Here is a 27,173-nt window from a genome sequence, read left to right on the forward strand (position 1 = left end):
GTCATGACGGACATTATCTCATTTTTCACAAGGCCTTACTGGAAAATAAGAACATGGACCCTTGATAAAGCATTTTCCTCACCAACTGGCCAACACTGGACATCCTTGTTGAACTGCAAAATGAAAAGTGCACATGTGACCTAGTAATATTCAAAATAATGCATGTTTCACACACAAAAACACACTTCTTTCCCCTACTCTGGGCCAATGACGATACACCTGAGGCTAGTGAGAGGCGATCCCAGGGACACCCACACACGCATGTGGTCAGCTAAGCAGCCCCGCAAGCCGGCACAGAGCGGCAGCAGCCCCCAAAGTGACCGCGGCAAGCACAGCACTGGCTGTAGAGTCGAGCAGCGGGCAGGCCCGGCCTCCTCAGTGAGCACGGCCCTCCCCACTCCACCCATACGCGCAACACGGATCCAACGCCCGATGCATCTCACCTCGATCAGACGCCTCTACCTGAGCTGTTTCCGAAACCACCAACAGGCTATGACCATTTGCAATAGGAGAAAGAATCTGGGCCCCTTCTAGAGACAAAGGGTTGATAACAGAGACACACGTGGGTTTCTTCAATACACACACGACTCCCTCCCCCAGATTCTCCTATGGTCTCCCACAATAGGGACTGAGGAAACATCATGTCCCTGTCTAAGGAGTCTGAGAAAGTGCTGGACATTTTGCTGACACATCACTCCCAACAAAGGCTACACAGAGCTTCTGCTCCACTGTTGCTCTGTGGGACATGCTCACTTTCTCTTATACCAGAGCTACAGAAATTTGCCAAATAGTTTCCTAACCAGGCTCAAGGCCCTTTCCAATTCTGGAACTCTGTGACACTTCCTAGAAAAGAGGAACTGCCAGGCCCCCAGGCTGCCTCCCGCTGTGCTCCACCACAGGTAAGCCAGCAGCAGGAAGAGCCAGGACCAGTCACAACTCATAGGCACACAGCACAGCTAGGTGTCCAGTCCCTCCATCTGCCCCGCGTTCTCTAGGATCAGCAGCGGCCTACTTCATAAAATGAGGAAAAAAGCTAGTTGTTCAGTTATACTTTAACCAGCAGTAGTTCATAAAGCAAGGCCCTGAAACAAAACAAAAACTTAAGGAGTGAGGAGAAAGAGGAGTCAAGATGTGAATGGGGTGGGAGGTAGGGAGAAAAGGCTCAATTGTGAGAACAGATGCGACGCAATAAACACGCCGAGCCCCTTCACCACTGGTCTGGGTGGGGCACCCCACGGGGTTTTTACCAATTCAAAAAATACCTACTTAGTGCCTTTTAAGTGAGTCACCCAAAAAACTTGAATATCAAACAAAGACAGAGATCCCTGCCCTAAGGACCTTATAAGCAGACCAGGGACACACAGGGAAAGCCATGAGTCTATGAGGAACGTGCCAGACAAAGGCAAAGGGCCTAAACAGTGTGAAAGACCTTGGAAGTAGCAGCAGACATGAGGCTGGCAGGCTTGAACGAGAACCACGCATATGGCGCTCAAGAAGGGGCTCCTGGCACAAAGACAGGACAGGCATCCGGACGGCCTCCACGTAGATTCAGGCACAGCCCGACTCCCCGTTTCCACCTGGCCCCACCACTCAGCAGCTCAGTGACCATGGCTCTGTTCCTGAACCTCTCTTGCTCAGTTTCTCTTGAAGGTCAGATTAGTTACAAGGTTTAAACGAGTTAATATACGTGAAGCCACCAGAAGAGCACCTAGCACAGCACATGTGCCACTATTTGTAAAATAAGCCCGTAAACATATACGACCAGGACATCTCAAATAGTTTGACATAACTGGAAAGGAAAGTCCAAGAGGGCAGGGGGAAGTGGGCAGGGGTCTGGTCATACGAAGTCCCACCTACCACTATGGCAAGGCCCCTGGACACGACCCTCTGAATGAAGGGTGTCAGGGACGGACAGGATGGCAGGGCACTGGGCTGGAGGCCACATGGGCCATCTGCCATCTCACAGGTGGCAGCACTACTTGGGGAGACACAGAGCAGATGGAATGAATACCAAAGTAAAGACCATAAAGGCTACTGACTGTGAAAAAGCAAAAGCACAAGCTCAGTAATATTTTTATGTTAACTACGTGTTGAAAGAACATTATGGATACACTGGATTAAAGAGAACGCATTACTAAAATTAACTTCATGCTTCTATTTAGTTTTTTAGTGTAGTTACTAGAAATTTTTAAGTCACAAATGTGGCTGGCATTGTATTTCCATTGGCTAGTGCTGATCTGGACAGTGAGACACGCCAAAGATCTGAAATGGAGGGGAAGGTCTAGTGACTGACACTGGAAAAGCAGCCGGGATACAAAGGTGACTAACCGCTCACCCTACAAAACAGTCTAGCAAAGAATTAAGATAGAAGACACAGGCAACTTTGACACTTTTTGCCAGGAAAAATTAAAATAGAATTATAGTATCTGAGTAGAATTTTACTTTCCTTACTTTTAAGTACCAACAAGATGTCCATTTCGTCTCTCAAATGACCCTTTTTTAATGATGTCATTTATCTCAACTTCCTTAAAAGGCAAGTTCTGGTAAAGACATGAATAAACTGACGTCAAGAGTTCACGCCGTTAAATGATGTCATTTATCTCAACTTCCTTAAAAGGCAAGTTCTGGTAAAGACATGAATAAACTGACGTCAAGAGTTCACGCCGTAAGTCAGCCGATCAACACTATGTTGATATGCCACTTCCAGCTTCCCACTGAGTCAATGACACAGAAGACAACTAGCTGAGAAGAAAGTGCTACGTGGCATCTCGAATGCCAACTTGTAGTAAAAGGCTTAAATATCTGTCTGAATCCACAATGAAGGTAACATTGGATGGGGTATCCCATCCCTACGGAAAAGACTATGAATATGCTTTTGTCTTTATTTAAATGAATGCTTAAGCCTGCATCACGTTTTAAGTTTCTACATAAGCATTGTTAATTATTTTAAAAGTATTTTCAAATATTCTTTTGGATGAAAGCTCAACCATAACCTTGGCTAAATATCTAATAGAGAACTGAGTATTAGGGCAAAAAAGCATAGCAAATAAAACTTTGTCCTTCAGAAATACCCAGGTAAAATGAGTTTTTTAGAACCAGCAAGGCAATTTCTTTTCCAAAATCTCACTCTAACTCACTACATCAGCCCAACTGATTATTAGACTGGAGATCCCACCTGAACACCTTTCCATATTTTCTCAACTTTAAAGAGAAAATGAAAACCTAATCATTCACACACAAAAGGAAATCAGCACCTTTGCAAACAGTCTCAAGATGAGCTTCCAGCCAGATTTCCCATTTGTACAGAGCAGCTCCAGAATGCCTCCGGCCAGTGCCCAGCCAGAGGTTACTTGTGAGAAAGCTGGAAGGTTAACTGTGCAAATGTCTGGGGTTTTCAACTTTTATTTCCGATTTCCAGCAGCTTTTCCTCTACATCCTCTTTCCAAAGCCCAATGCAGGAAATCTTGAGCACCTCACATTTGCCTTAGTTTACCACATACCCAGAAATGTGGGCTCTGTCAACAATATAAGAAAGAAAAGCCAAAATGTTTATTTGACGAGGTTTCCATCTTCCTGAGGGAAAAAGACAACACAACAGGTACAGTCAGTAAAAGGATTGCAAAGGTGTGCTCTCATTGCTACTCAATTTGCTACTCACCTTGCCACTGGGCAAAGGCGAAGTGATAAAAATGTCTCTCTGGAGACAGGTTGGCAATGAAGTGTTCAAAACTTTTTAAAGACCCTACTTTGATCTAACAGTGCCCTATCAGGGAATTTCTCCTTAAAAGATAATCAATGATGAAGGACTTTGTTCAGAAATATCCATCTGCACAGTTCATTATTTACAACAGTGAAAAAACTTAGAGCCTCTTCATCCAAAAATGGGAATTACCACCAAGAACTATGAGACAGCCTTTAAAAATAAGTAGACAAATACTTAACATGAGAAAACACTCACACTATATTAAGTATGCTACAAAACATTATGTATACTATGAAATCATGGATATTTTAAAAGTACGCTTACATATGTGCATATGAGGAAAAAAGACTGAAAAATATACAGTAATTTTAACACTGGTTATCTCTAAATGTTGCATACGATTTTTCATTTTTTTCCTTTCATTTCTCTAGTCCCTGAATTTTATATAATGAATGTGAATTACTGGCTAAAGTTCTTTCTTTTGTTTTTTTTCTCCAAATATACAGCAACGTGGTTCAAACTGCAAAAAAAGAATAACTAATAATAGCTACTGTCTAGTTAGCACCTAGAACATGTGAGGCACTGTTTTAACAATAGATGCAAACTGTACCAATATTCCTTTAAAATTAAAACTCCTTTCATAATCAGAACCTGACTTTCTACAGCTAATTAAGATGTATATGTACTAAAATAACTAATACAGTAATTATGATGTTCAGTTCCTCTTCCTTTAAAAAGAATCTTAGAGTAGGAGTGGCCGGTTAGCTCAGTTGGTTAGTGTGTGGTGCTGGTAGCACCAAGGTCGCCAGTTCGATCCCTGCATGGGCCACTGTGAGTTGCACCCCCCCTAAAAAAACAGGGGTAAAAAAAGTATCTTAAAAAAAAATCTTAGCGTAATTTAAAGTGGTGATGAAAAAGGAAATACATGTACCAAAAATGGATAGTCTGTTACAAACAATTCAGTCTAAACTAACCCCTGGAAAAAAGCACCTTGACATTTAGAACTATAAAACAAAAGCTAATCTAGAATTCAAGCTATCTGTTTTAAGTTCTGTGTTTATGATTTCAATGGGTTTCTTGTTAGTCTTTCAGAACTTTGTGAAAATGAAATGTGTAAAACCCAGAATGCATTTCAAAAAGTGCCAAGGTCCTTCCCTCCTCACGCCCTTTCTACATGTTTTTCTTTCAATTCACTGGGAAAGGGCAAGGCTGTCTTTTAGGGAACAGGCCTGTCCCTTCACGCCATGGATTAGAACAAGCCTGGAAGCCCAAACTGCGTCCACACAAGCTCCTTTTTCAAGGCAACTTCCTAAAAATCAGAGTGACTTAAACAATTTATGAGGTTTTGATGTGCTGGGTTTTTTTTTATTCTTGTTATTTCTAATGCAATTAAGAGTTTTAAGTGTGACTTATAACTAACATTGAAAGAATGCTAATAAAATCTGTCTCTATTTTAAGTTTAATGGAAAAAATATTTACTCTTTAAAAATAGCATAAGTCATAATTTATTTTTTACTTAAAAAATGTATTTGATATCAACAACTTCAAGCTCACCAATGACAAATATTTACTGAAGGCCTACTATGTGCCAAACATTGTTCTAGATGTTTGGAATACGTTAGTGAACAAGCTCTCTTCTAAAACATCTTTAAACTTTAATTACAAAAAAAAAAGTCGCTACATGAAATTTCAACAGCAACCTTTCGAAAACTAAGGATAAGTGTTAAAACCTTTTAACACTCAACTTTCTTTAAAAGTGCACAGAAATTGTCAGATTATACTCTTAATGTGCAAACTGAGTTTCAAATTTATTATAACAATAAAAAAACTAGCTAGTTTGAAGAGCATAATAAAATCCCACAACAAAGTTAAGAAAAAGCAAAAACTGCTACAGGCAACGCCTATTATCACAGTCAATAAGGAAGTTCAATAATAAAATAACAAAGCCCATTCAACAAAGGAAAAGAAGACCCTTGTTGAAACCATGTCTAACCCTCCTGAAAAGCCCCCTGGTCTTTGGCACCTCCACTAAGCATTTTCACTTATCTCCTCACAGACATCAAATACCACCAACAATAAAACATCTCAGAGTTTATAACCATTCATAATAACAGCACTTTCATCTCTAGGAATTCCTATGTGTCTAATTTTAATTAACAGATAAGCTTTCGTTATAACCTTCCCTCATCCATTGGATGACGTAGTTTTTTTTTTCCTAAGAGACTATCCTTCTGGGACAGAAAACCTTTATCAGACTATTTTATGTAACAGTTTCCGTCAGAGACGCTTTCATATATTGTTATCTAGGAACTTAGCATATAACTCACTTCTCAGATAAGGAAACAAAGGCTAAGTGGTAAAGCAGCAAGCAGACAGAAAAGGCAAGATTTAAACCCAACTGATTACAGCCACATCAACCTATAATTCCCAAGTAAAAGTACAGCTACATTTCTGGATCTAAAGCATTACCCCAAGATTGAAAGAACTCACATATGTTAAAATAAGATGAAAAAGAAGATTCCAGAGATCTGCCACTGAAAGACTATTTGGTATTGTGACAAAACCTTAAACAACATGGAAAAGACACAGTCCAGTGCGCTCCCCAAGGCACAGGTTAGTATGTCTCTAAACTAAACATCAAACGCTTGAGTGAAAACCACCTAATTTCTAGCCCAAAGAAGGCGGGGGGGGGGGGGGGGGACAGAAATGAGGCTGGGAGGATGTGGGGACCCTTTTCCTGCGGCCCGGCTTTGCCTTATCACCTTCTGAGGGTTCTGACCCAGACTTGGATGCGGGTCCGCAGGGAACCCCTAAAAGCAGAGTTAAAGCTGAGGCAGGTGCTAAGGAATCAGATCGCACGTATGACAAACGGTGGTAGAAGACGGGTATCATATGCACCACGAGCTATTGGAACCACTTTTCCTCACTGCAAAGAGGGCGAAGTTTGAAGCTCCAGGTGAGCGCGTTCACACCTTGGGGCAGGCCCGCGACCGGGTCCCTGGGCTCCGCTGCTCCGCGCCGTTACCCCGGCGCGCGCCTCGCTCAGTGGCTACGCGAGCCCACTGGCCCCTCGAGCCCCTGCCAACGACCGCTGCCCCCGCCGACCCAGCGGTCCCGCGCTACTGCCGACCCCCTTACCGACCCCCTGCGCCGCCAACCCCGCGTCCCGGCCCGCTTACCTCCAGGCGCAGGGAGGCCCCGCAGCCTCGCAAGAACTCACGAATGTTGCTCAGGCACTCGCTCTCGCACCGGGGCTCCGGGTAGACCTGCAACACAGAGCACAGGCGCTGAGCGAGGGCGGGGAGGCCGCGGGCGCGCCCGGAGGCCAACCCGCAGCGGCCCCAGCGGGAGGCCCCGGCGGGCGAATCCCGGCGGCCGAACCCGGCGGTCCGCAGAGCCCCGTCCGCCCCGGCGCCTGCCCGCCTGAGCCGCCGTCCCTCCTCACCCTCTTTCCTTCCTCCGGGATGCACCAATCTCAGCCCCCTTCCCTCACCAGGAAGTGGACAGGCGCCGGAAATGGCGTATTCAGACCGCGCCCCGGACAGCCCCCTGCGCCACCTTTTCCGGTCCTCCGCCCCGCAGACGCAGCCCACCTGTCCACCTGCGAGGCCTCCTCCTCCTAGCACTTGGTCCTCATCCTGCATCTCAGCCCAACTAGCCCCACGCTCTTCCTCCCCGCACCTGGTTCTTAGCTTCAGACGCGGCCCACCTGGCCCGGCGCACGCGCGCCCTCCTCCTGGCACCTGGTGCGGCGCCGGGGCAGACACAGCCTCCGCCACCCAGAAGGGCCCGGGTGAGCTCTGCCTCTGTGGCCTGAGCAACCCCAGAAACTGGAAAGCACCTTGTGTTTCAATTCTTCCCTGCCCATGCTCGGGGATGGTGGAGCTCGCATTCTAATACAATGATTTAAAATAATTAGCAACATAAATTATGCATGCTGATATTACAGTGCAATGTTTTTTTCCCCCCAAATACAGACCATGTGCTTCATGAATGATTAACCTAACTAGCCAGCGAGTAAGTCATCTGGGGAGACATTGTGGCGAATACAGCCTCTACCACAGGTGAAGCGCAGCAAGGAGGGCTCCTGCAGGCTGCCTGGGGCTTGGTCCAAGGTAGAACTGTGAGGGCTACGTGTGTAAGGAGTTATTGACAGCTTCCCAAGGCAAGAAACGTTAAGGAAACCAGGAACAGTACCAATTACACAGAACAATCAAGGGAGAAGCCTGAGACATCAGAAGGTCCTTTCGTTGTGTCGTCCTGAACTGCATATGAAGACGATGTTTTGGCAGTTACACTAAAGCATCATCCAGAATTCTAGTATTTTGAGGACATTCAAGGCATTTTTGTCTTGTCTTCTAGGGGGAAAGCTGGACATTCCACGTGGCCTCTCAGGAATACTGTGGTTTCATTTCAAAGTGCTCAGTTCTTTTACAAAACAAAACCAGGGTGTACAGAGGTGTGAAGAGGAAGGAAATCAGACTTTTTTTTCCTACAATTTAAAAATTCTTCGAAGAAAGTGCCAATATATGTCCCTCCAAATTAAACAGATTTGTTTCAGGGTTGTTTTGTTTTGTTGTTTTGTAAACTTAAGAGTGGAACAGCAAAACCAAAGCTGCCTCCTAGTCTATTTTGCTTCTCTACCTAAAAGAATTTTGAAAAACTATATACCAAATATGTAGTTAACATCTAAAGTCTTCATAATGTTAAATAATTGCAAAGTATTAATTTATGACATCTTAATAATGACATTTTAAAACTAAACTATTAAATAAGTGGAGAAGGTTTCAGTGACGTGAAGGACGGAGATGTGGAGGAACTTTCGGCAGAAACAGCAGTAGAAGCCACCAACAAAGACCTGGAGAAGCTGGCAAAGCCTGGCATTGGAGGCAGCGATGACCAGGATGGTGATGAAAGTCAGCCTAAGGCTCCAAGAACTGTGCCTCTCACAGCAGCCAAAATATCAGAACGTAATTCTGCCTTCAAAAAAAAATGTTCAATGATGTGGAAGAGTGTGACCTTTTGCTTGAACGTAGCCTCACATTGAAGCGCCTAACTTCCGCTGCATTTGTCCCTTACGCTGAGACAAAGATTTGAGGCAAAAAGCCAAGCAGACAAAGCTGAAACAATTTTTCAAGCCAGTCTGGGAGGGAACGTTGCTGACACCACTAAGTCGTGAAAACCAAACTCCGGAGGTACAGCTGCCAGATCTGACACGCCACCCTCACTGATGTCTTCTTCTTCTGCCAAGCAAGTTACCCTACTTTCTCTTGGTTTTCATGGCACAAGCCAAGGTCAAGAGGTTTAACCACACGGTCCGTGCACTGCTCCATCTCCAATCCCACAGCTCTCTCAACAGTAAGGCATTAGTTAGTGTTTTCATAACATTGTAAATGGTTGATCTCTGCCTAAAGCTTTTTTGAGGGCTTTTTTGCATTACAGCACTATACAGTAAACATTTACTGTGTGTATGTGAGCATTGTATGTGGATACTGTGTGTTTTACTGATCAGAAGACTTAAACTAGGGCAGTCACAGACGACTATGTTACATGATGCTGTAATTGGAACAGTGTTTTATTATAAAGAAATACTGCATGTAATTATTTGTAAGAAATATATGTCAAATAAGCTGCCTTGAAACAGAAATACACCTTATTTGGTCGATGAAATGTTGTGACCAGATTCTCAAAGAAAACTAACCCTGTATTTCCCCAGAAATGATGGTTCAATTGTTACTCATTCAGTGTTTGCAGTAATTTTATAGAACACAACGACCACAAATAATGAGAATCGACTCTAAGCCATAAAGATCTAATTATTCCGATGTTTCTTCTCAATTGAATTAACACAACTATTATGAGTACACAAACAATGGAAACAGTAGATTTTTGATGCAAATTATTAAATATAAAATACAAATTTTTTTGGAAATGTATATCTTAATGAGATGTATAGTGTTTTTTTAAATTAGTTCATTTATCTATGGATGAATTACATATTGCTAGAAAGCGATATGGTCCAGCATCAATTCTGTTCATATTTTGGGGTTTTTTTGTGCCAACACTGAGAAAATTTGTTCATAAAAATAAGTACAGGTGCCCCCAACTTTTCAAAATTTCAAAAATTTGCTTTACACTACTTCGCTTTCATTAAAGACCTGCATTAGTGCCTGTTTTTGCTAACCAAAAAAAATTCCAAGAGGATTTTTGTTTGTACAAAAGAAAAAAAAAGGGCAAGAAGCAAAATTAGCATTCAGTGTTTGTTTTGCAGCAAGCTATTATAGTGGCAGCTCAAACCCCAACAAGCAAGAGTGGCAACGCCAAGCTCCTTCTCTGAAACTACACTCAGCATCATAGAAACTACACATCAAGAAACTACACATCAAGCCATCAAAGCTTTGAACTGTGTCTGTGAGCATCTGGACTTTATCTTGATTTATTTTGTGCATCTGTTAGCAAGATATTTACTAAGCTAATTGCTTCTTCACTTTACACCATTTCAGCTTACAAAAAGTTATACAGGAGTGCTCTAATTTCAGATAGCAGAAGACACCTGTATGTGGAAATGAAAGGACTTTTATGATGTAACTTGATTCTTTGAAGCCTTCTGAGTTACACAGCCAAAGTCCAGATATAATCTATCATAAATAAAAAAAATTTTAAATCACCAGTTCACTGCTTCAATACGGTTTCCTGCAATTCTGTGGAAGCTACGAAGTAGAAACCCCTGAACTGCAAAATTCCAGTCATTAGAGTTATTCACTTCTCAACACCATGGATATTTCTAATTATCCCTTTGTTCCAAGGCCTGGAAGTATTCCATCTTATAGCAGGATACCTCAGGAAGACAACAAACGGGTGAATTGCCTGACCTTTTATGTGCACTGGGAGAAGGGCCATTGTGAAAGGGGAGGTGGGACAACGGAACCAGCATGATGCCTTCCTGGATCACAAGCACCTTCTGAAACTAGTCAATTTTAGGTAAGTGCATATGCAAGTTGAGGATCAGGAAATAGATTCCCTTAAAAGTATCCCATGCCTTCAAAAGTCATCATGTGCATAGGTGCGTGTAGCTTGCTGGTTCAAAGAACACTGTACCCAGAACTACATACCTGTTTGTAAAACTAGAATGTAAAAGAGTCAGAACTTTATAGTAAGCAGTCCCTGACTGTGTATCATACATGCTGACCTTGGACAAGTCACTTGACCCCTCCGAGTCTGTGCCATGATTCCCAGTTTGGGGCTAATACGTTCAGCCTTTCTCACAGAGCTGTTGGGACAATCAGTGGATAATAAATTAACTCAACAATATTAGCCCTAGACTCCATGCCAGATCATATGATACACACCAGGAATGCAAAGAGTGAGACAAAATGCTGCCCTTAGTGAGGCAGGGAAGACTTGCATACAACATGGCAAATACAACCACACAGATACACACTCAGGACCATGGAAGTACAGAGAAAAGAAACAAATTCTACAGACATAGGGCAGGGACAAAGGCTTAATCAACCCAAAAGGTGACATCTGAGTTGGGGCTGAAAGAGTGAAGAGGCAGATGGTACTGCATTCTCAAAGGTGTGACATTCAAGAAGTCCATGGTGTTTTAAAGGATGGTGAGCAGTCAAGGGCAACTGAGGTCAAGGGTGAAACTGCAATGGAAAAAAAAATTGTACATTGAGATATGATGGTACAGAAGAAGATATTTAATGTCCCCCTTCTTATTTCATTAAAGAAGCTACATGAATGATAAGAGAGCACATGAAAAGGTGTTCAACATCATTAGTCATCAAGGAAATACAAATTAAAACCACAGATAACAGTACATACCAAGCAGAATGGATAAGATAGAAAAGGCTGACAATATCAAGTGTTGGCAAGGATGGAAAGCAATTGGAACGTCCATACGTGACTGTTGGGAGTGTAAAATGGTACACCTGGGAAACTGGTAGTTTCTTGCAAAGTTAAGCATACCTAAACCCCAGCAATTCCTCTCCTAGTTATTTATCCAGGAGAGATGAAAGCATATGTCCACAAAAAGTATGTTCCTAGCTTTATTTATAATCACCAAAGGTGAGCTCTCCTCAGTGCCCTTTCCAAAGTGGAGAACTCTAGCCTCAAATGACCAACAACTGCCCAGTTCACTTCCAGAAATCCTTTCCCAAGTTCTCCATGTTAATAAACTCCAGGCTTTTCCATCAAGAACTCTAACCAGGCAGAGGCGTGGGCGGTCCCAAAATCATTGTAATTTTCCTTTGAAATATGGCTTTTGTAGTTAATATTGGATAAAGGGTTGTCTGATGCTCTGAGAATTTGCTACCGCTTACAACCGAGGATACAGGGACTCAGGAGAGATGGCCTGCCCAAAATTACACAGCCCGTATACTTCACCAACCTGCTCTGTGCTCCAGGAGGCTAACCTATGAGGACTGCAGCAACCAGGCTTCCCTGCGTATTGGCTCCTGGTGGGATTCAGCCAACCGCTGGCCCCAGCAGGAACCAGGCCAGCAGCCACACTGCTACGGTAGCAGCTGCGTGACGTAGCCACAGCAGCGTGCTGGAGCTGCTCACGAGACCTGACTGCTTCCCTCCCAAACTGTGTTCAGTAACATCACATTGGGAGCTTGGAAGTGGCCGCGGTGGAAGTGTTTACACCACAGAAATCAGCAAACACTACAAATCAGGGCTCCTCACTGCAGAGAGCCATTGTTAAGCCTTTACCAACACACCACCGGCTGTATGCCCCAACTGACGACCACAGCTCCTGTCAGGAGCCTTCTCCTGCAGCTGCAGCTCTCGCTAGCTTCAGGAACCCACTCCCCCCACTTTTCCATTCGGGCCTAGGGGAAGCAGTGGCTTCCCAGGATGCTTCCACATCATTATGGGTTGTCCTTACCCCTGCCCACACTCTGTAAATAGCCTCTCCATTAAACCATTCACCAACCTCCTCTGTTTAGCACGCGGTTTTCTGCTGGGGCCCAAACCTAGTGAGCTTCCTCGTAGGACAGCTCAAAATAGACCACAGTGTCACAGCAAAAGAAGAGAAATAATTTAGAGAAAGGATTAAACCAATTATAGTGCTTCTATAAAACAGACCATACGGCTTTTAAAAACAGGCATTTTTATATATTGACATGTTACAATCTCCTAGCTACAATAAGTGAGGAAAAGGCACATGGGTAATTATGCATAACATACTACCTTTTGTGTGAAGAGAAAAGACAAGAAGAAAATTGTGCGTGGTTGTTTAGAAATGCTTCGACTATCTCTGGAAGCACATGCCAGACACTTTTTACAGGAGTTGCTTGCCTCCAGGGAAAGGAAATGGGGCCTGGAGGACAGGGGAAGAAGGAAACTTGCTTTTCACTCTACTTTTTGTATGTTTTCAATTTCGTTCCACACGTATTATTAAACACATTTTTACAAGAACAACAACAATCTAGTGTTCTCCTCAGGCCAAGCTGCCTTCCCCACTACAAAACAGTCTTTAGCGAGCCCAGCTGTCATTGTTGGGGTCCTTGCAGGGTAAATCCCCACCGTTCCGTGACAAGATGCAATGCTCTGTTTAAAATCCTGAGTTCACCTTCTGAAAGTCTAATTAGTACTTATTGGTTCATCTAATTTTTGATTGCCTAGTAGCCACTGCTCCATTCTAACTGGATTGCAGCCATGTCCTGGCCAGGGTTTTCCATAGCAGTCTGTGCGCATTCTACAGTGATGTTCAATGGAGTGAACACGTGGGTCGGTAGAGCTCACTCGCGGTCTGCGGGGCCGCGCTTCCTCCACATCCATTGGAAAAGAGAGGAAGCACCCAGCAGAAATTTCAAGGATTTGGTTGCTCATTATCTCCCAAACATGCATAGTGTAGAATCACAAGTAGTTTACTGAAAGAAATGTAAGCCTTTCATTAAGTATATTTTTCTTTTGCTTTCTTTCCCTCTTCCACATAGCCCAAAGCCCACCTCTTGTGTGGACAGTGCAGTCATCCAGGGAAAAATACACTGGCTCCCATTAGTATGGAACTAGCCAAATTATAAAGGGCAATAAGAAATAAGAATGTACAAAATCTGCAGTTCCCAAACTAAATTCAGATGTCCAAGCCATGGGAAACGTCATGGCAAGGCTGCACGGCTTAAATTAACTCATGTGTCCCTGGAGGCTTGGTTCCCACAAGCTCCAAAAGCACATTTTAAGTCCTTCAGAAATGGTGGCAACCATCCCAAATTCATGCCAATGCCAAAAATGGATTTTTTTAAATGTGAGCATAAAACATTCATCTGACAACCTAAAATAAACTTCTCCACTGAAGTTGTATTTTGTTCCCCCAATAAGGTTGGATGAAAACAGGCAGGTGTCTATTACAGGAGAGCCATCTCAGAAACAGCACATGCCCTGTCCAGCTGAGATCCAGACACCAGGGAGGCAGAGGTGCACGGGGGGGCTGTTGTTAAGGTCCCATTACATTCCTTAAGCAGATGCCACTTCTTATGCATCTGAAGGATCTTGACACAAGAAAGCAGAAGAGTATACATTCATAAGACAACTCAAATTGGGCCTTGTGGTCCAATTTTCTTACCTGAAGTTTTCACCTCTTCATATAGAATAATCATCCTTTTTCCCTCTTTCACATGCTTGTGCCCTAATGAAACTAGCCCATAAATTATGGCACACTGTTTTGTAAATCTGAGCCACTGCCCACTCTCTTCTTAAACTCCATTTCTATGTGGTTTCTGATCCTTTGGCATGCGTCTCCTCTCCTGCTGAATACATTTCAGAATGGTTGGTGGTGTCTTTCTGTTGTCCATCAGTAGAGAAGACTAGGGGGAAGGCTTGAGGTCTTCTTGAGGTGGACAGGTGCTAAAACATCAACAGTGGGTACTTGCTGTTTATCCTCACAGTATCAGTGTGGCCAGTAGGGCGGAGACCCTGCAAGGAAGAGAGGAACACTGCCCCTCGGCTCTCCACAAGGGATGCTGGTGGTAGCATGTCTCACAGGTCTCACAACCTGATGGTCCTACCTTTAACCAAGCCACCTCAGGTTAGAATGCCAACTCCTGCCCTGCAGCCGCTGGCGGTATTCCACTGTTTAAATTTGTGTTCTCAGATGTCTCAGAGGGCTTTGCGCTTGCCCTGCCATCCCCCATTTGTTTCACCTTAGCTATTCATGCTTGCTTTCGAACCCCCCTCTCCATGCCTGTCCCACACACAAGGAAACGGAAGGGCCACAGTGGGAGCTACAGAGCAGCGTACTGCCTTGTGCAGGAGTCTCCCGCCTAAAGAATCAGTCTTTCATGTTTAAACTGCCCGAGAAGCTGCATTGAAGGCATGTTAAAGCCTCCGAGCCCGGAGAGTGGCCATTGACCACCTGGGAAAAAATTCTATTTTAATCCACATGATAGCGTGTGGGAGGTTTGAAGGTATGCAGAGAGGGCTGGCTGATTTGGGAGAGAGTCTGGGAAGCAAGAGGGAGCCTTCACCAGAGGAGGAAACCTGAATAAGGGAATAAAAGCAGCTGAGGACATTCACTGGCAAGCACGCCTCTATAAATAGCAGCTGAGAACCTCCCTAGAGGGAAAGGCCAGGGGAAGGAGGCTACCGCAGCTTAGAATACTCACATTGTAAAAGCCTCTTGCATGAAAGAACTCAGCTGCCAGTTGAGACTTTCATATTAACTATAATAAAAAGGTGACAAAAAGATCGCTCTCTCTCAAAACTCTTAAGTATCAGCAGAGTATGGGCTGAAATAAATAAGGTCACAGCTGTGAATAAGATGTGTAGTGGTCTGTATTGGGGAAATATGTTTTCAAAAATCACTTTGAAAAACTGACCATTAAAGATAAGGCTGCCAATGTACGAAGTTGGACAATTGAGTTTGTGAACTGATCCTAGAAAAAGTGCTACATACCTCATTGCTGAATATCACTTTGAAGTACTCCCCTTGGGAAGCTATGCACCAACGCCAGCACCTATTCCACCCTTCAAAGCACTTTTGGAACTCTTTTTCTGGAATGGCCATCAGAGCTGTCGTCATATTACCATTGATGTCCTGAATGTCACCAAAATGTCTTCCTTTCAATATTTCCTTTATCTTCAGGTATAAAGAAAGAAGTCATTGGGGGCCAGATCAGGTGAGTAGGGAGGGTGTTCCAATACAGTTATTTGTCTGCTGGCTAAAAACTCCCTCACAGACAGTGCTGTGTGAGCTGGTGCATTGTTGTGATGCAAGAACCGTGAATTGTTGGTGAAAAGTTCAGGTCGTCTAACTTTTCCTTGCAGCCTTTTCAGCACTTCCAAATAGTAAACTTGGTTAATTGTTCGTCCAGTTGGTACAAATTCATAATGAATAATCCCTCTGATATCAAAAAAGTTCAGCAACATCAGTGCACAGGTTTGCAAACTTAATTGTCAGACCTGATATACTCAGGAATTGTATTTCTTCTATAATACTATAAGTGGAATATCTCACTTTATATTTATAATTTGCCTGTCACATCACTCCTTTGCTCAAAACCCTTGAAAGTACCCGATCTTTTCACTCAGAGTAAGCCAAAGTCCTTTAAGAGCATGAAAAGACAGGCCACAGACAGGGAGAAAATATTTGCAAAACACACATTCAATCAAGGACTTGTATCAAAACATACAAAGAACTCCTAAACCTCAACATTAAGAAAACAGACAACCCAATTTCAAAATGGGTAAAACACCTGAGCAGACACCTCACCAAAGAAGATATAAAATTGGCAACTAAGCACATGAAAAGATGCTCCACATCACATATCATTAGGGAAATGCAAATTAAAATAATGAGATACCATCACACACCATCAGAATGATATCACTGACAACACTGACACCACCAAATGCTGGCGAGGATGTGGAGCAACAGGAACTCCCATTCATTGCTGGTGGGAATGCAAAATGGTACAGCCACCTTGGAAGACATGTTAGCTATTTCTTAGAAAAGTAAATATCCTCTTGCCATAAGGTCTAGTAATCACCTTCCTTGGGTAAAACTGCTTTACCCAATGAGTTGAAAACTTATATCCATGCAAAAACCTGCACGCAAATGTTTATAGCAGTTTTATTCATAATTGCCAAAACCTGGAAGTAATCAAGACGTCCTTCCATCAGTTAATGAATAAACAAAACTGTGGTAACAGCCAGACAACAGAAGGTCATTCAGTGCTAAAAAGAAATGAGCCATTAATCCACCAAAAGACATGGACGAACCTTAAACGCATATTGCTAAGTGAAAGAAGCCAATCTGAAAATGCTCCATACTGTGTGATTCCAACTGTGTGATATTCAGAGAAGACAAAACTACGGAGACAGTAAAAAGATCAGTGGTTACCAGGGTCTAAGGGGTAGAGGGTGGGATGAACAGGCAAAGCACAGAGGACTTTTAGGGCAGTGAAACTATCCTGTATGATACTGTAATGGCGGACACGTGTCATTATTCACTTGTCCAAACCCATGTACAACACAATGTACACTATGGACTTCAGTTAATATATCAGTATTGGTTCAACAGTTGTAACAAGTGTACCACACTAATGCAAGGTATTAATAGGATAAAGCAAGGGATGGTGGAGAAGGGTTAAATGGGAATTCTCTGTATTTTCTGCTCAATTTTTCTGGAAACATAAAAGCTGCTCTAAAAATAAAGTCTATTAATTTTTTTAAAAAGTCAAAGGCCTCACAATGGCTGAGCAGGACTTGCACATTCTAATCCTTTGTTCCCTCCATGATCTTCTCAGCCAACTACCACCGTGTTTCCCCAAAAATAAGACTGGGTCTTATATTAATTTTTGCTCCAAAAGACACATTAGGGCTTATGTTCAGGGGATGTCATCCGGAAAAATCATGTGAGGGCTTATTTTCTGGTTCGGTCTTATTTTCGGGGAAACACGGTACTACTCCCCAAACTCACACTGGCCTCTGCTGGTCCCAGTCTTGCCAGACAGGCTTCCTACCTCAGGACCTTTGCACAGACATTCCCTCTGCCTGAGATCCTCTTCTCCCAGATAGTCACATCATGCCTACCCATTTGCTCAGATCTATTGAGTCTTTGTTCAAATGCTACTTCTCATAACACCTACCCTAACTCCTAGATGTAGAATTGCAACATCACCCTAATTGCAGTTACTTCCCATCCCCCTCCCTCACCCTGCTCTGTTTCTCTCCATAGGACTTATTTCTGTCTAACTTACTATAATCTACTTGAGTACTATGTATATTTACTCCCTGCACTATGAAATATATGCTGCATATACAGAGTATTTAGTCTGTTTGGATGATACCTAACATATACAAGCACTTAATGTTTGTTCAGTGCATCAATGAATTAATTAACGGCCTGCGCCTCTGATACTAAATATCATGAATTACCTGATCATAGCTACCAAAAGTCAAGGTGAGTGATGCTGACATAGCACCTAAAACCAAAAAGTCATATAATTGGTCTAATATGAGAATTGAATATTTGAGACAGGAACTGTCCTTGGAAAAAACTTGGAAATACAATCACCATAGGTGAAATGAAAGATGCTCTTGGGTTTTACCGTGAATTTTTAACCCCTTTCTGTCGCGACTGACAGATGCATCCCGTTACTGCCGGCTCTGCCTGAGGCTGGCTGCCCAGCTGTTGCCCAGCTCTCCCCAGCTCTGCCCACATTCAGTGTCCAGGGCTCCGTTTTCACTGTGCGTGTATCAGGGCATCGGCTAGCCAGGTGCTGCCGAGAGCCAGCACTCTGGTTTCAGCTCTCATCTATCACTAAGGAACATCGCTGGCTCCAAATTGGTTTCCCCCTAACCAGCTGGCCTGCTCCCTCAGGCCTCTGCAGGCTCCTGTCGGCTGACACTTTATGCAGCCGTCCACAAGATCTGCATGTTTAATAAGGTTGCCTTATATTCATTTCCTACGTTTCACACAGGGGCTAAAAGAAGCTAAAGAAGACCTCATGTGATTCTGACATTGCAGAGATGAGCGACAGTGAGACACAGAAAAAGGAGGAGAGGGAGGGAATAAAGGCGACTGCCCAAACCGCACTTATGTTATTGTTTTTGTTACTGCACATGTCACCTGCTTTGTCTCATGATAGCCTCAGGGAGAGTGTACAGCCCTTAGCAACTTCCTCATTTCCTTCAGTCTGTTTTCTGTGTTATTCAAATTAAGCAAATTCGATTGATGGGTCCTCAAGTTCACTGGTTCTATCTTCTGTCATCTTCACTCACTTTTGAGCCCATCCAGTGAGTTTTATTTCAGTTATTCTACTTTTCAGTCCTATCATTTCCATTTGTTTCTTTTTTATAAGTCCTCTGCTGAGACGTTCTATTTTATTCATTCACTTTGAGAGAATTTGCAGTTGCTTTTTGAAGCCTTTTAATGATGGCTGCTTGAAAACCTTTGTCAGGTAATTCCAACAACATGACTGGAAAGAGAAATAAACGGTCACTAATGGTCACCTCAATGATGAGATCTAGAAAAGGAATCATACAGAAAAGGAGCGTCTTGTGACCAGACTTGGGGTGGAGAAGGTTGTCAAAAATTGTCACTGTTTTCTCCATATTCAATAACAAAATGAATTCTTAACTGGCTATGGAATTGAAAAGCACAAGTTGGAATGAAATCAAGGCCTTGGTGTTGGTGGAAGGCCGCAGATTCCCCCAGACCTTCAGAGAACAAGGGGCCCCCGTTTAAGGACCACAGACCCACCACCCTTTAGACGCAGTGTGAGAATTCATCACAGCTCAGCTGAAGGCTATAGCTAAGCTGCCTGGTTTTGATCTGCCATTCCAGACTCTCCCCAGAGGGGACTCCCTAATCCCACAACCCAACAACATGGGTGATTTACCTTTCCCTTAAAAGCCTTGTGTTAAAGAGAAACCCTTACCTAGAAGTATCTCCATATCTTTTGGTAGCTTTCAGTGACCCATCACCTTATTTAGCCACAGTTCCTCCCAACCCTAATTTGAATATTTCAAGGATCTCTCCTTAAGTTCCTCAATTTAGGTACTACCGTGTTTCCCCAAAAAATAAGACCTAGCCAGACAATCAGCTCTAATGCGTCTTTTGGAGCAAAAATTAATATAAGACCTGGTCTTATTTTAATATAAGACCGGGTATAATATAATGTAATACCCAGTATAATATAACACCAGGTCTTATATTAATTTTTGCTCCAAAAGATGCATTAGAGCTGATTGTCTGGCTAGGTCTTATTTTCGGGGAAACACAGTACATTCATCAAATCTCAAATAAGCAAACGTCCTGAGCTTCCTCTCAAGAGATTGTTTCTCTTCTGTTTTACACAAGAATTTTCTAGAGGCACAGAAACAGGTGAGGAATCCCATTTTTCTGATAAATTCCAAGTGCCGCTTCCAACCCAAGGCAGGATTTCTTTCAACCTCTCTACCTCCACGTTTCAAGGCTCCAATAGCCCCTAGGAAAGCAGTATGAGGTCTCTCTGTCTTGACCTAAAAGGCACTGCAGGCATACCTCGTTCTATTGCACTTTGCTTTATTGCCCTTCATAGATATTGTGATTTTTATATATTGAAACTTTGTGGCAACCCTGCATCAAGCAAGTGTGCTGGCACCAAAGAGAGTTATAACTCACTGAAGGCCCTGATGATGACTAGCATTATTTATCAGTAAAGTATTTGAATTAAGGTATGTACACTGTTGTTTAGACATAATGCTATTATTGCACACTTAATTGACTACGGTATAGTGTAAATATAATTTTGATATGCACTGGGAAACTAAAACATTCATGTGACTCGCTTTATTGTGCTATTTGCTTTATTATAGAAGTCTGGAACTGAACCTGCAACATCTCCGAGGTCTGCCTGTAGTTAGAAAACTTCCCAAGCTTGCGGGGGGTAGGGGGGTAACCCAGGTAGGCAAGCAGCCAGTGCTCACCTGTGGAAAAGCCCCCAGCTGATCACACCTCGGTCTTCTGTTCTCACAGGGCCATGAATGCCACCTGGATAGTCCAGGTTACGGCACCGTTGGGCTCATGAGCTCAGTGGGCTGCCCATGGTTCTCAGATGTGATCCCCTGGACTAGCGGCACCAGCATGACCTGAGAATTTGCTAGAAATTCAAATTCTCAATCCCCACTCACACTGACTGAATCAGGAACTCTGGGGTGGAGCCTGGCAATCTATTTTCACAAACCGTAAGGTAACTCTTGACGCACACGCAAATGTAAGACCCACATAACCACTTAAAACCAAAGGTACAAGACAATGGAAAGCCCATCGTTACTTGAAAATAACTTGAAATGCATACACTACTACTAATTCTGATGTCAGTGGTATCACTAACATTTTTTATATATGATGGACAAAAATTAATGTCGGGCAAATGTGCCACCTCCAGCTATAAGAGAAGGAAAACCAAACCAACCCTGAAGTTTTCAATCTGTAGTCTCCTCAATGTGTGTGTGTATGTGTGTGCGTGTGTGTGTATGTGTGTGTGATACTTCCTTCTCTCAACATCCCTACCCCTTCCCCCAATAACGCTCTCCCCATCATCCTCTCAAAGGAAAAGGACTAAGGAGAGAAAAATAACTAGTGGGCTTACTTCTCCCACACACGGTGACAGAACTGAATAGTGTGTGTTTTATTGCTTTGAATTGGAAAAATAATATCCAAACCTAAACATTGCTTTCGTGTATTGCGGTTATTTAGGAACAATATTCCCAATAAACACCACTTGATTTACTTTTATTTACTATGATATGTAACAAATTGTGAGCATTTTCTAAATGAGAAAGCAAATCCCAGGAATGACACATGTATATTCATAAAATTATAATCTAAATGGTCCTCGACTTGAACCTGAACTTTTATACATTTACCTCCCAGTATTGCCTTACCTACATCAGATCGGGAGTTTCAAATGTCAACGGCAAAAGTAGAGATACAGCAGAGAAGGTTAGTTTTTAGCAGTGTCACCAGCTTTACCACAAAAGCTGTTCATTGTAAAATGAATCAAAGGAGGAAGATTAAACAACCTGATATTAACACATTTAAGATAAGTTGGAAATCTCAGGAGTGTTCCGAGTGACAACTGTTTAGCCTCCACACAACACTCATTGGTCATAAACAAACACGTTAAAACATGTAGGAAGTGAAAGAGAAAAATACCATAGATATATTTCCCTGAAACTATTTAAAGGAATACAATTTTCTAGAGTCTCCCTATCAAGGAAAAATAGCTGAAAGTTAACTTCCTCTCTAACAAAATTTCCAAGGCAGCCGACAAGCATCCTGTCCTGCTCAGTCCCCTGCACAATCACTACAGGTACTCACACCTCCACATCCAATGGGCTCTCAATGGGCTCCCAGCCATCCAAACACCTGTTGAATCAACCCACTTTCTCACACTCCACACTCTACTTCCAACATTTTCTACTCCCCTCAAACCTCCATCCTCAAAGCTCCCCCAGTTTGAACAGACCTCATTCCCCGTCCCCTCTCTATCCTAAACCCACCCTCACCCTACCTGGGCCCCTCCCCATGACTTCACACGGGCGCCCCTAAGGTAACTAATGACTAGGGAGACCATTCAGCCAGGCTTTCCCAGGATAGTCCCGTGCATGCCTGTTGTCCTAGAACAATTAATACATAGTGCCATCTTTCCCTGCGAGCACGTTGCCAAAGCTTTTTGGTTTTTTGAAACGCACACTCCTGGCCATCCTCTCCCACTGATTTCCAGTCACCAGACTCTCTCCTGACTTAATCACCCTCAGTCCCCTTCCTTAGCCCTTTCAGTCTCATCAGCACCGCTTAGCCATCCGTTTTGCAAGTTCCTCAAAGCTCTCTCATGTTCTCACTCTATAATTTCCCCATAAGAAATCTCACAACTCCTACACTTCAGTTCACATCTCTGTAGTATGACTCCCAAACTTATATTCCAGCCCAGGTGTCCTGAGCTCCAATGCAACACACTCAGCACTGAATCCATTCACAATCATCTGTACCAATCCTAGGCCCCATCTGCCAAGTGTAAACCAGGTTCCTCTGCCACACACTTTTAGAAATCTGTTCCTTGCTCTCACAGTACATACATCAATTTGTAAAACAGTCAGTTCATATAATTTCTTCACTGTTATTCTCCCCCACCAGACAGTATCCAAGTCTATTTTTCCTGATGATTACATCTCCAGTGCCTAACACAATTCCTGAAACAGAGTAGGTGCCCAATAAAGATGAGAAAATAAACAAATAAATGAGCTGTCTGGCAATACATCTAAGTATCTAAGTATACTATTTACCTTTGTACATTAAAATTCTATATGTGCTTTCTGGATTCACAATTGGGTTCAAAAGTAAGGGACTGGCAGTGAAATGAATTAAAGCCACATTACATACGACAAAAACTTAATTATACGCAGGGTGAATACTGCCGTATAACTCATACTGAGATAGAATTGATGTACAATCAAGTGCTCGTAATTAACGTGTACAATCTGATGAGTTTTGACACATGAACACTTGTGAAACCACCACCAGAATCAAGACAACAAACACAGCCATCACCCCCAAAGGGCTCCTTGTGCCCTAAGCAAGCACTGATCTACTTTCTGTCACTATCGATGACACTGCATTTTCTAGAATTTCATGTAAGTAGAATCATATAGTTTGTCCTTGTTGGTTAGCTTCTTCTACTCTGCATAATTTTCACCCATTTCCTTTTATCCACGGAAGTAGTAGTCCATGGATATACCATACTTCGTTTATCCCTGCACCAGTTGGAAAACCCCTGGGGTGTGTCCAGATTGTGGTTATTAAAAACAAAGTTGCTATGAACACTTGTGCAAAAAACTTAGTACGGACGTCCTTTCCATTTTCTTGGGTAAATACCTAGAAATGGAATGGCTACATCATTTGGGAGATGTATGTTTAATATTTTAAGAAACTACCTGGTTTCTAAAGCAGTTGTACAATTTTACATTCCTGTCAGCAGATGAGAGTTCCAATTCCCCAACATCCTCACCAGCACGTAGGCTTTTAATTTTAGCTGTTCTAATAGGTGCATAGTGGTAGCTCATGGTGGTTTTAATTTCCGTTTCCCTAACGACCACCAATGTTGAGTATCTTTTCATGTGCTTGGCATCTGTGTATCTTCTTTGGTGAAATGTCTACTCAAACCATTTTGTCCATTTTTTAAAATTGGGTGTTTGTTTCTTTATTACTGAGTCTTGAGATTCCTTATATATTCTGGATACCAGTCCTTAATTGTTCGGTAGAATTCACCAGTGAGGCTGAGGCCATCTGACCTGGAATTTTCTTTATGAGAAGCTTTTGAACTACAAATTTAAATTCTGTGATAGACAGAGGGCTATGCAAGTCATCCATTTCTTCTTGAATGAGCTTTGGTAATCTGTGTCTTCCACGGAAATTGTACTTCACCTAAATTATAGAATTTATCGGTATAAAAATATTCATAATGTACCATTACTATCCTTTTAATATCTGCAGAGTCTATAGCGCTTCTCCATATTGGTCATTTGTGTCTTCTCTCCTTTTTCCCTGATCAGTCTAAGAGGTTTACCAATTTTATTGATTTTTCTCAGAGACCCAACAGAAAATTACTGGAGAAAATCAACAGAGCCAATTGTTGACTTTCTCTAGTAATTCTGTTTCTACTTCACTGATTCCTAGTCTGTTCTTCTTCATTATTCTCTTTTATTACATACTATGGGTTGGATTTGCCCTTATTTTTCTAGCTGCTTAAGGTGGAAGCTCCATTACCGACAACAAAAGACTTAATTATATGCAGGGTGAGTCCTCTCTCACTCCCAGAATATTATTTTAACAATTCATAAACAGTATGCTTAAGACTCACACCCAACAAAATACTGTCACTGTTATTTATTTGAAGAGCCACCCTTAGATTGTTGACGTGGCAGCTACTCAGATTCAATCTACGTAAATGTCCTCTGTCGGAGGCGCAATAAATTAATTCTTCGTCTTCTCCATTCGTCATCAGTTGATAATGTCTGCAAGACAGTCAATTCCAGTCTCTTGTCACTTGAAAGTAAGGCTTCTATGGTACTTTCTAGAAGTTTAACTTTTGCCACAAGTCTGTCAAGAATTTGACCACATTCTATTTATAGAGCTTGTTTTCAAAAGAAACAAAAATGCATTAACAAATAGGAAAACTATGACCAGAAAATTTCATGTTTCCATGAGAAAAAATCTGTTACCAGCACCAACGTTTTACAAGATTCAGTGCACAAACACAGGTCTTGAACAAGGCAATTTCTTCAGCACCACAGAAAAGATCACAATAAAGTTACCAGAGAAATAAAGGCCTACAGTAAGACTCCATGTTTTAAAGGTCTCTTCCTCCTCCTGGAGCGCCAACAACAGAGGCAATTAGCACCAGGACAATTCCTTTGAAACTCCTAATTTTCCATCAAAAGCACTGCAACGTTCTTCCTTAAAGTGAATGACAAAGTTATAATCTTTTGGCATGTGTTCAGAAAGCAATAGGCTTTTTCAGAAAAATCTGTATTCCTGACAAAAGACTTCTGAATAATTTGCTAACTGCAGATGGATACTTAAAAATCTCTTATGAACTTAAACTATTTTAAGGACAGGGAATAGGTAGAAAAGCATCTTCTTGGCATAAAATCTTAGTGGTGAGATACTCAGAATTGAGGGAGAAAGGCCATCACAGGCCAGGGTATTTGTAAATAACCCAAAACTTGACCGTTTTAAGGAAGGTGTTGCTAACAAAAATCATACTGCCAGAACAAAACTTTCAATGCAAGAAACTGCAAATTCAAAGCAAACTTGAAACTGTGGGTTCCTGTTTTCGATTAAAGCAATTTAATAAACTGGAAGAGGCTTAAATTTCTTTCACATACACTTTTTTTTGGTTATGAATTATATACAGCTTCTTTGGAGAAAAGATAGGAGTATCAGTCCCTTTTTAAAAAAAAAAAAAGCTTTTCCAACTGTAATAATAAAAAGTTATACACAAAATTCCACTTCTACTCTCCCTCCTTGTACCCATTATCTATTGGCACTGTAAAGCTACATAACAAACAGCCACACAAGCCCAGTGGCAGGCTAAAGTAAGCATCTATCTTTGTGCATGAAGAGAAGGGCTATCTGGGCAGTCCTTCTGGTCTCTGCTGGGCTTGCTCATGCCGTGGTCAACCCTGGTTCAGTGGCCGCCGTGCCATCTTGGCTGGGGTTGGGGTTGGTGGGCTGTAGGTGGGTCCCAGAGGCCTCAGCAGGGACAACTGTGCTCTCTGCCATGGGGTCTTGCATCCTTTAGTATCAGGCCCTGCACGTGTCTTCAGGGTGGAGGTAGACTTGAGAGAGTTCAGAAACATGCAAGGCCCCCTGAGGCCCAGTTAGGAACTAGTACCTGTCACTTCTGCCACATTCCATTGGCCAGCTCAGATTCAAGAAGAAAACAGGCTCCACCTCTGGATGGGAGGAGCTGCAATGTCACCCTACAAGGGTCATGGCTGCAGGGAGGGGTGGTGAATTCAGGCCACTGCTACCACAACCCTCCTCTAATTTGCTTTGTGCCCTAGGAGGCTGACCTCTACGAAGGCTTACTTCTGTGCATCACTACCCCAGAGCCGTCCCCCAGCACAGTCCTGGAGACACCCCTCACTTAGACTGCAATGTGAATGACTCTCCCTAGACTGTGCAGTGCACAACTTACACAACCGTACACAACTTTCTCAGTTAACCCATCTGTAAAATTACAAGTTTGGACTGGACGACCTCTTGAGAATTCCTGCTCACTGAGAATTCACAGGTGCTTCTACTTAAGACCCTGTGGTTTCTCTTATAACCTGCCTGAAAAGGGGACATAGCACACATGCATGAGTGTGCATTCATTTCTGTGTATATGATGGACTATACTAGCATGCACATAAAATGAACCCAGTAAGTACATGTGTTGCTGTGCATATGATGTGTACGCTAGCATGCACATAGTAGGAACCAAATAAATGCATTAATTAGATTTAAATAATTTAAACAGATATGTTGGAAATGTATCTTCACAGCCCATGTAAACCTTCTTACCCCTTCTCCCTGGCCTTTAGAGTCTCCCTGGCAGACTCAGCACTAGCCTGCAGAAACAAAGCTGAGGATTTGTTTCTGGTTCATAAATCTTAAAAACTCAGAGCTAAAGTTAGAATTATAAAAACATCAGGAAATAAATTCTCCTAACCTAACTTCATAGAACTGATGGAGGGAAAAGTCAGAAGTCGTACATGGAACACAGGGCCCAGGGCCCACCCCGCCATGCCCTCCCTCCTCAGACACAGGCTGTCCAGGCCCTCACTGCCCATCTGTGACTCCTGGCCCTTCTCAAGCATGAAACTCTATATACATGAAACCTGAGACCACCCCAAGCCTGGCCCTCTGGCCCCTCTGAGCCAGCAGCTGTGTGCGCTCAGCAGCTGCGTGGGGACCTGGCGCTAA

At 42.8% G+C, this 27,173-nt stretch overlaps 1 protein-coding gene across 10 annotated transcripts in view; it reads right to left on the minus strand.

Annotated features, from left to right (window-relative positions):
- The window catches only part of ARHGEF7 (Rho guanine nucleotide exchange factor 7), a 125,159-nt gene that overhangs the window by 90,871 nt on the left and 7,115 nt on the right, over positions 1-27,173 (minus strand). For 5 of the 10 annotated variants that reach the window (XM_074329524.2, XM_019746558.3, XM_019746559.3 and 2 more), the window contains exon 3: positions 6,883-6,969. In XM_074329524.2, coding sequence (XP_074185625.1) covers positions 6,883-6,969 — 87 coding nt within the window. Of the gene's footprint in view, positions 1-6,882; positions 6,970-7,148; positions 7,214-27,173 lie in introns of those variants that run through there. The other 5 variants (XM_074329528.2, XM_019746564.3, XM_074329526.2 and 2 more) reach the window with 3 other exon arrangements.

Source organism: Rhinolophus sinicus, chromosome 16 (assembly GCF_057876585.1).
Source record: "Rhinolophus sinicus isolate RSI-liver-muscle chromosome 16, RSI-T2T, whole genome shotgun sequence".
NCBI lineage: Eukaryota > Metazoa > Chordata > Mammalia > Chiroptera > Rhinolophidae > Rhinolophus > Rhinolophus sinicus.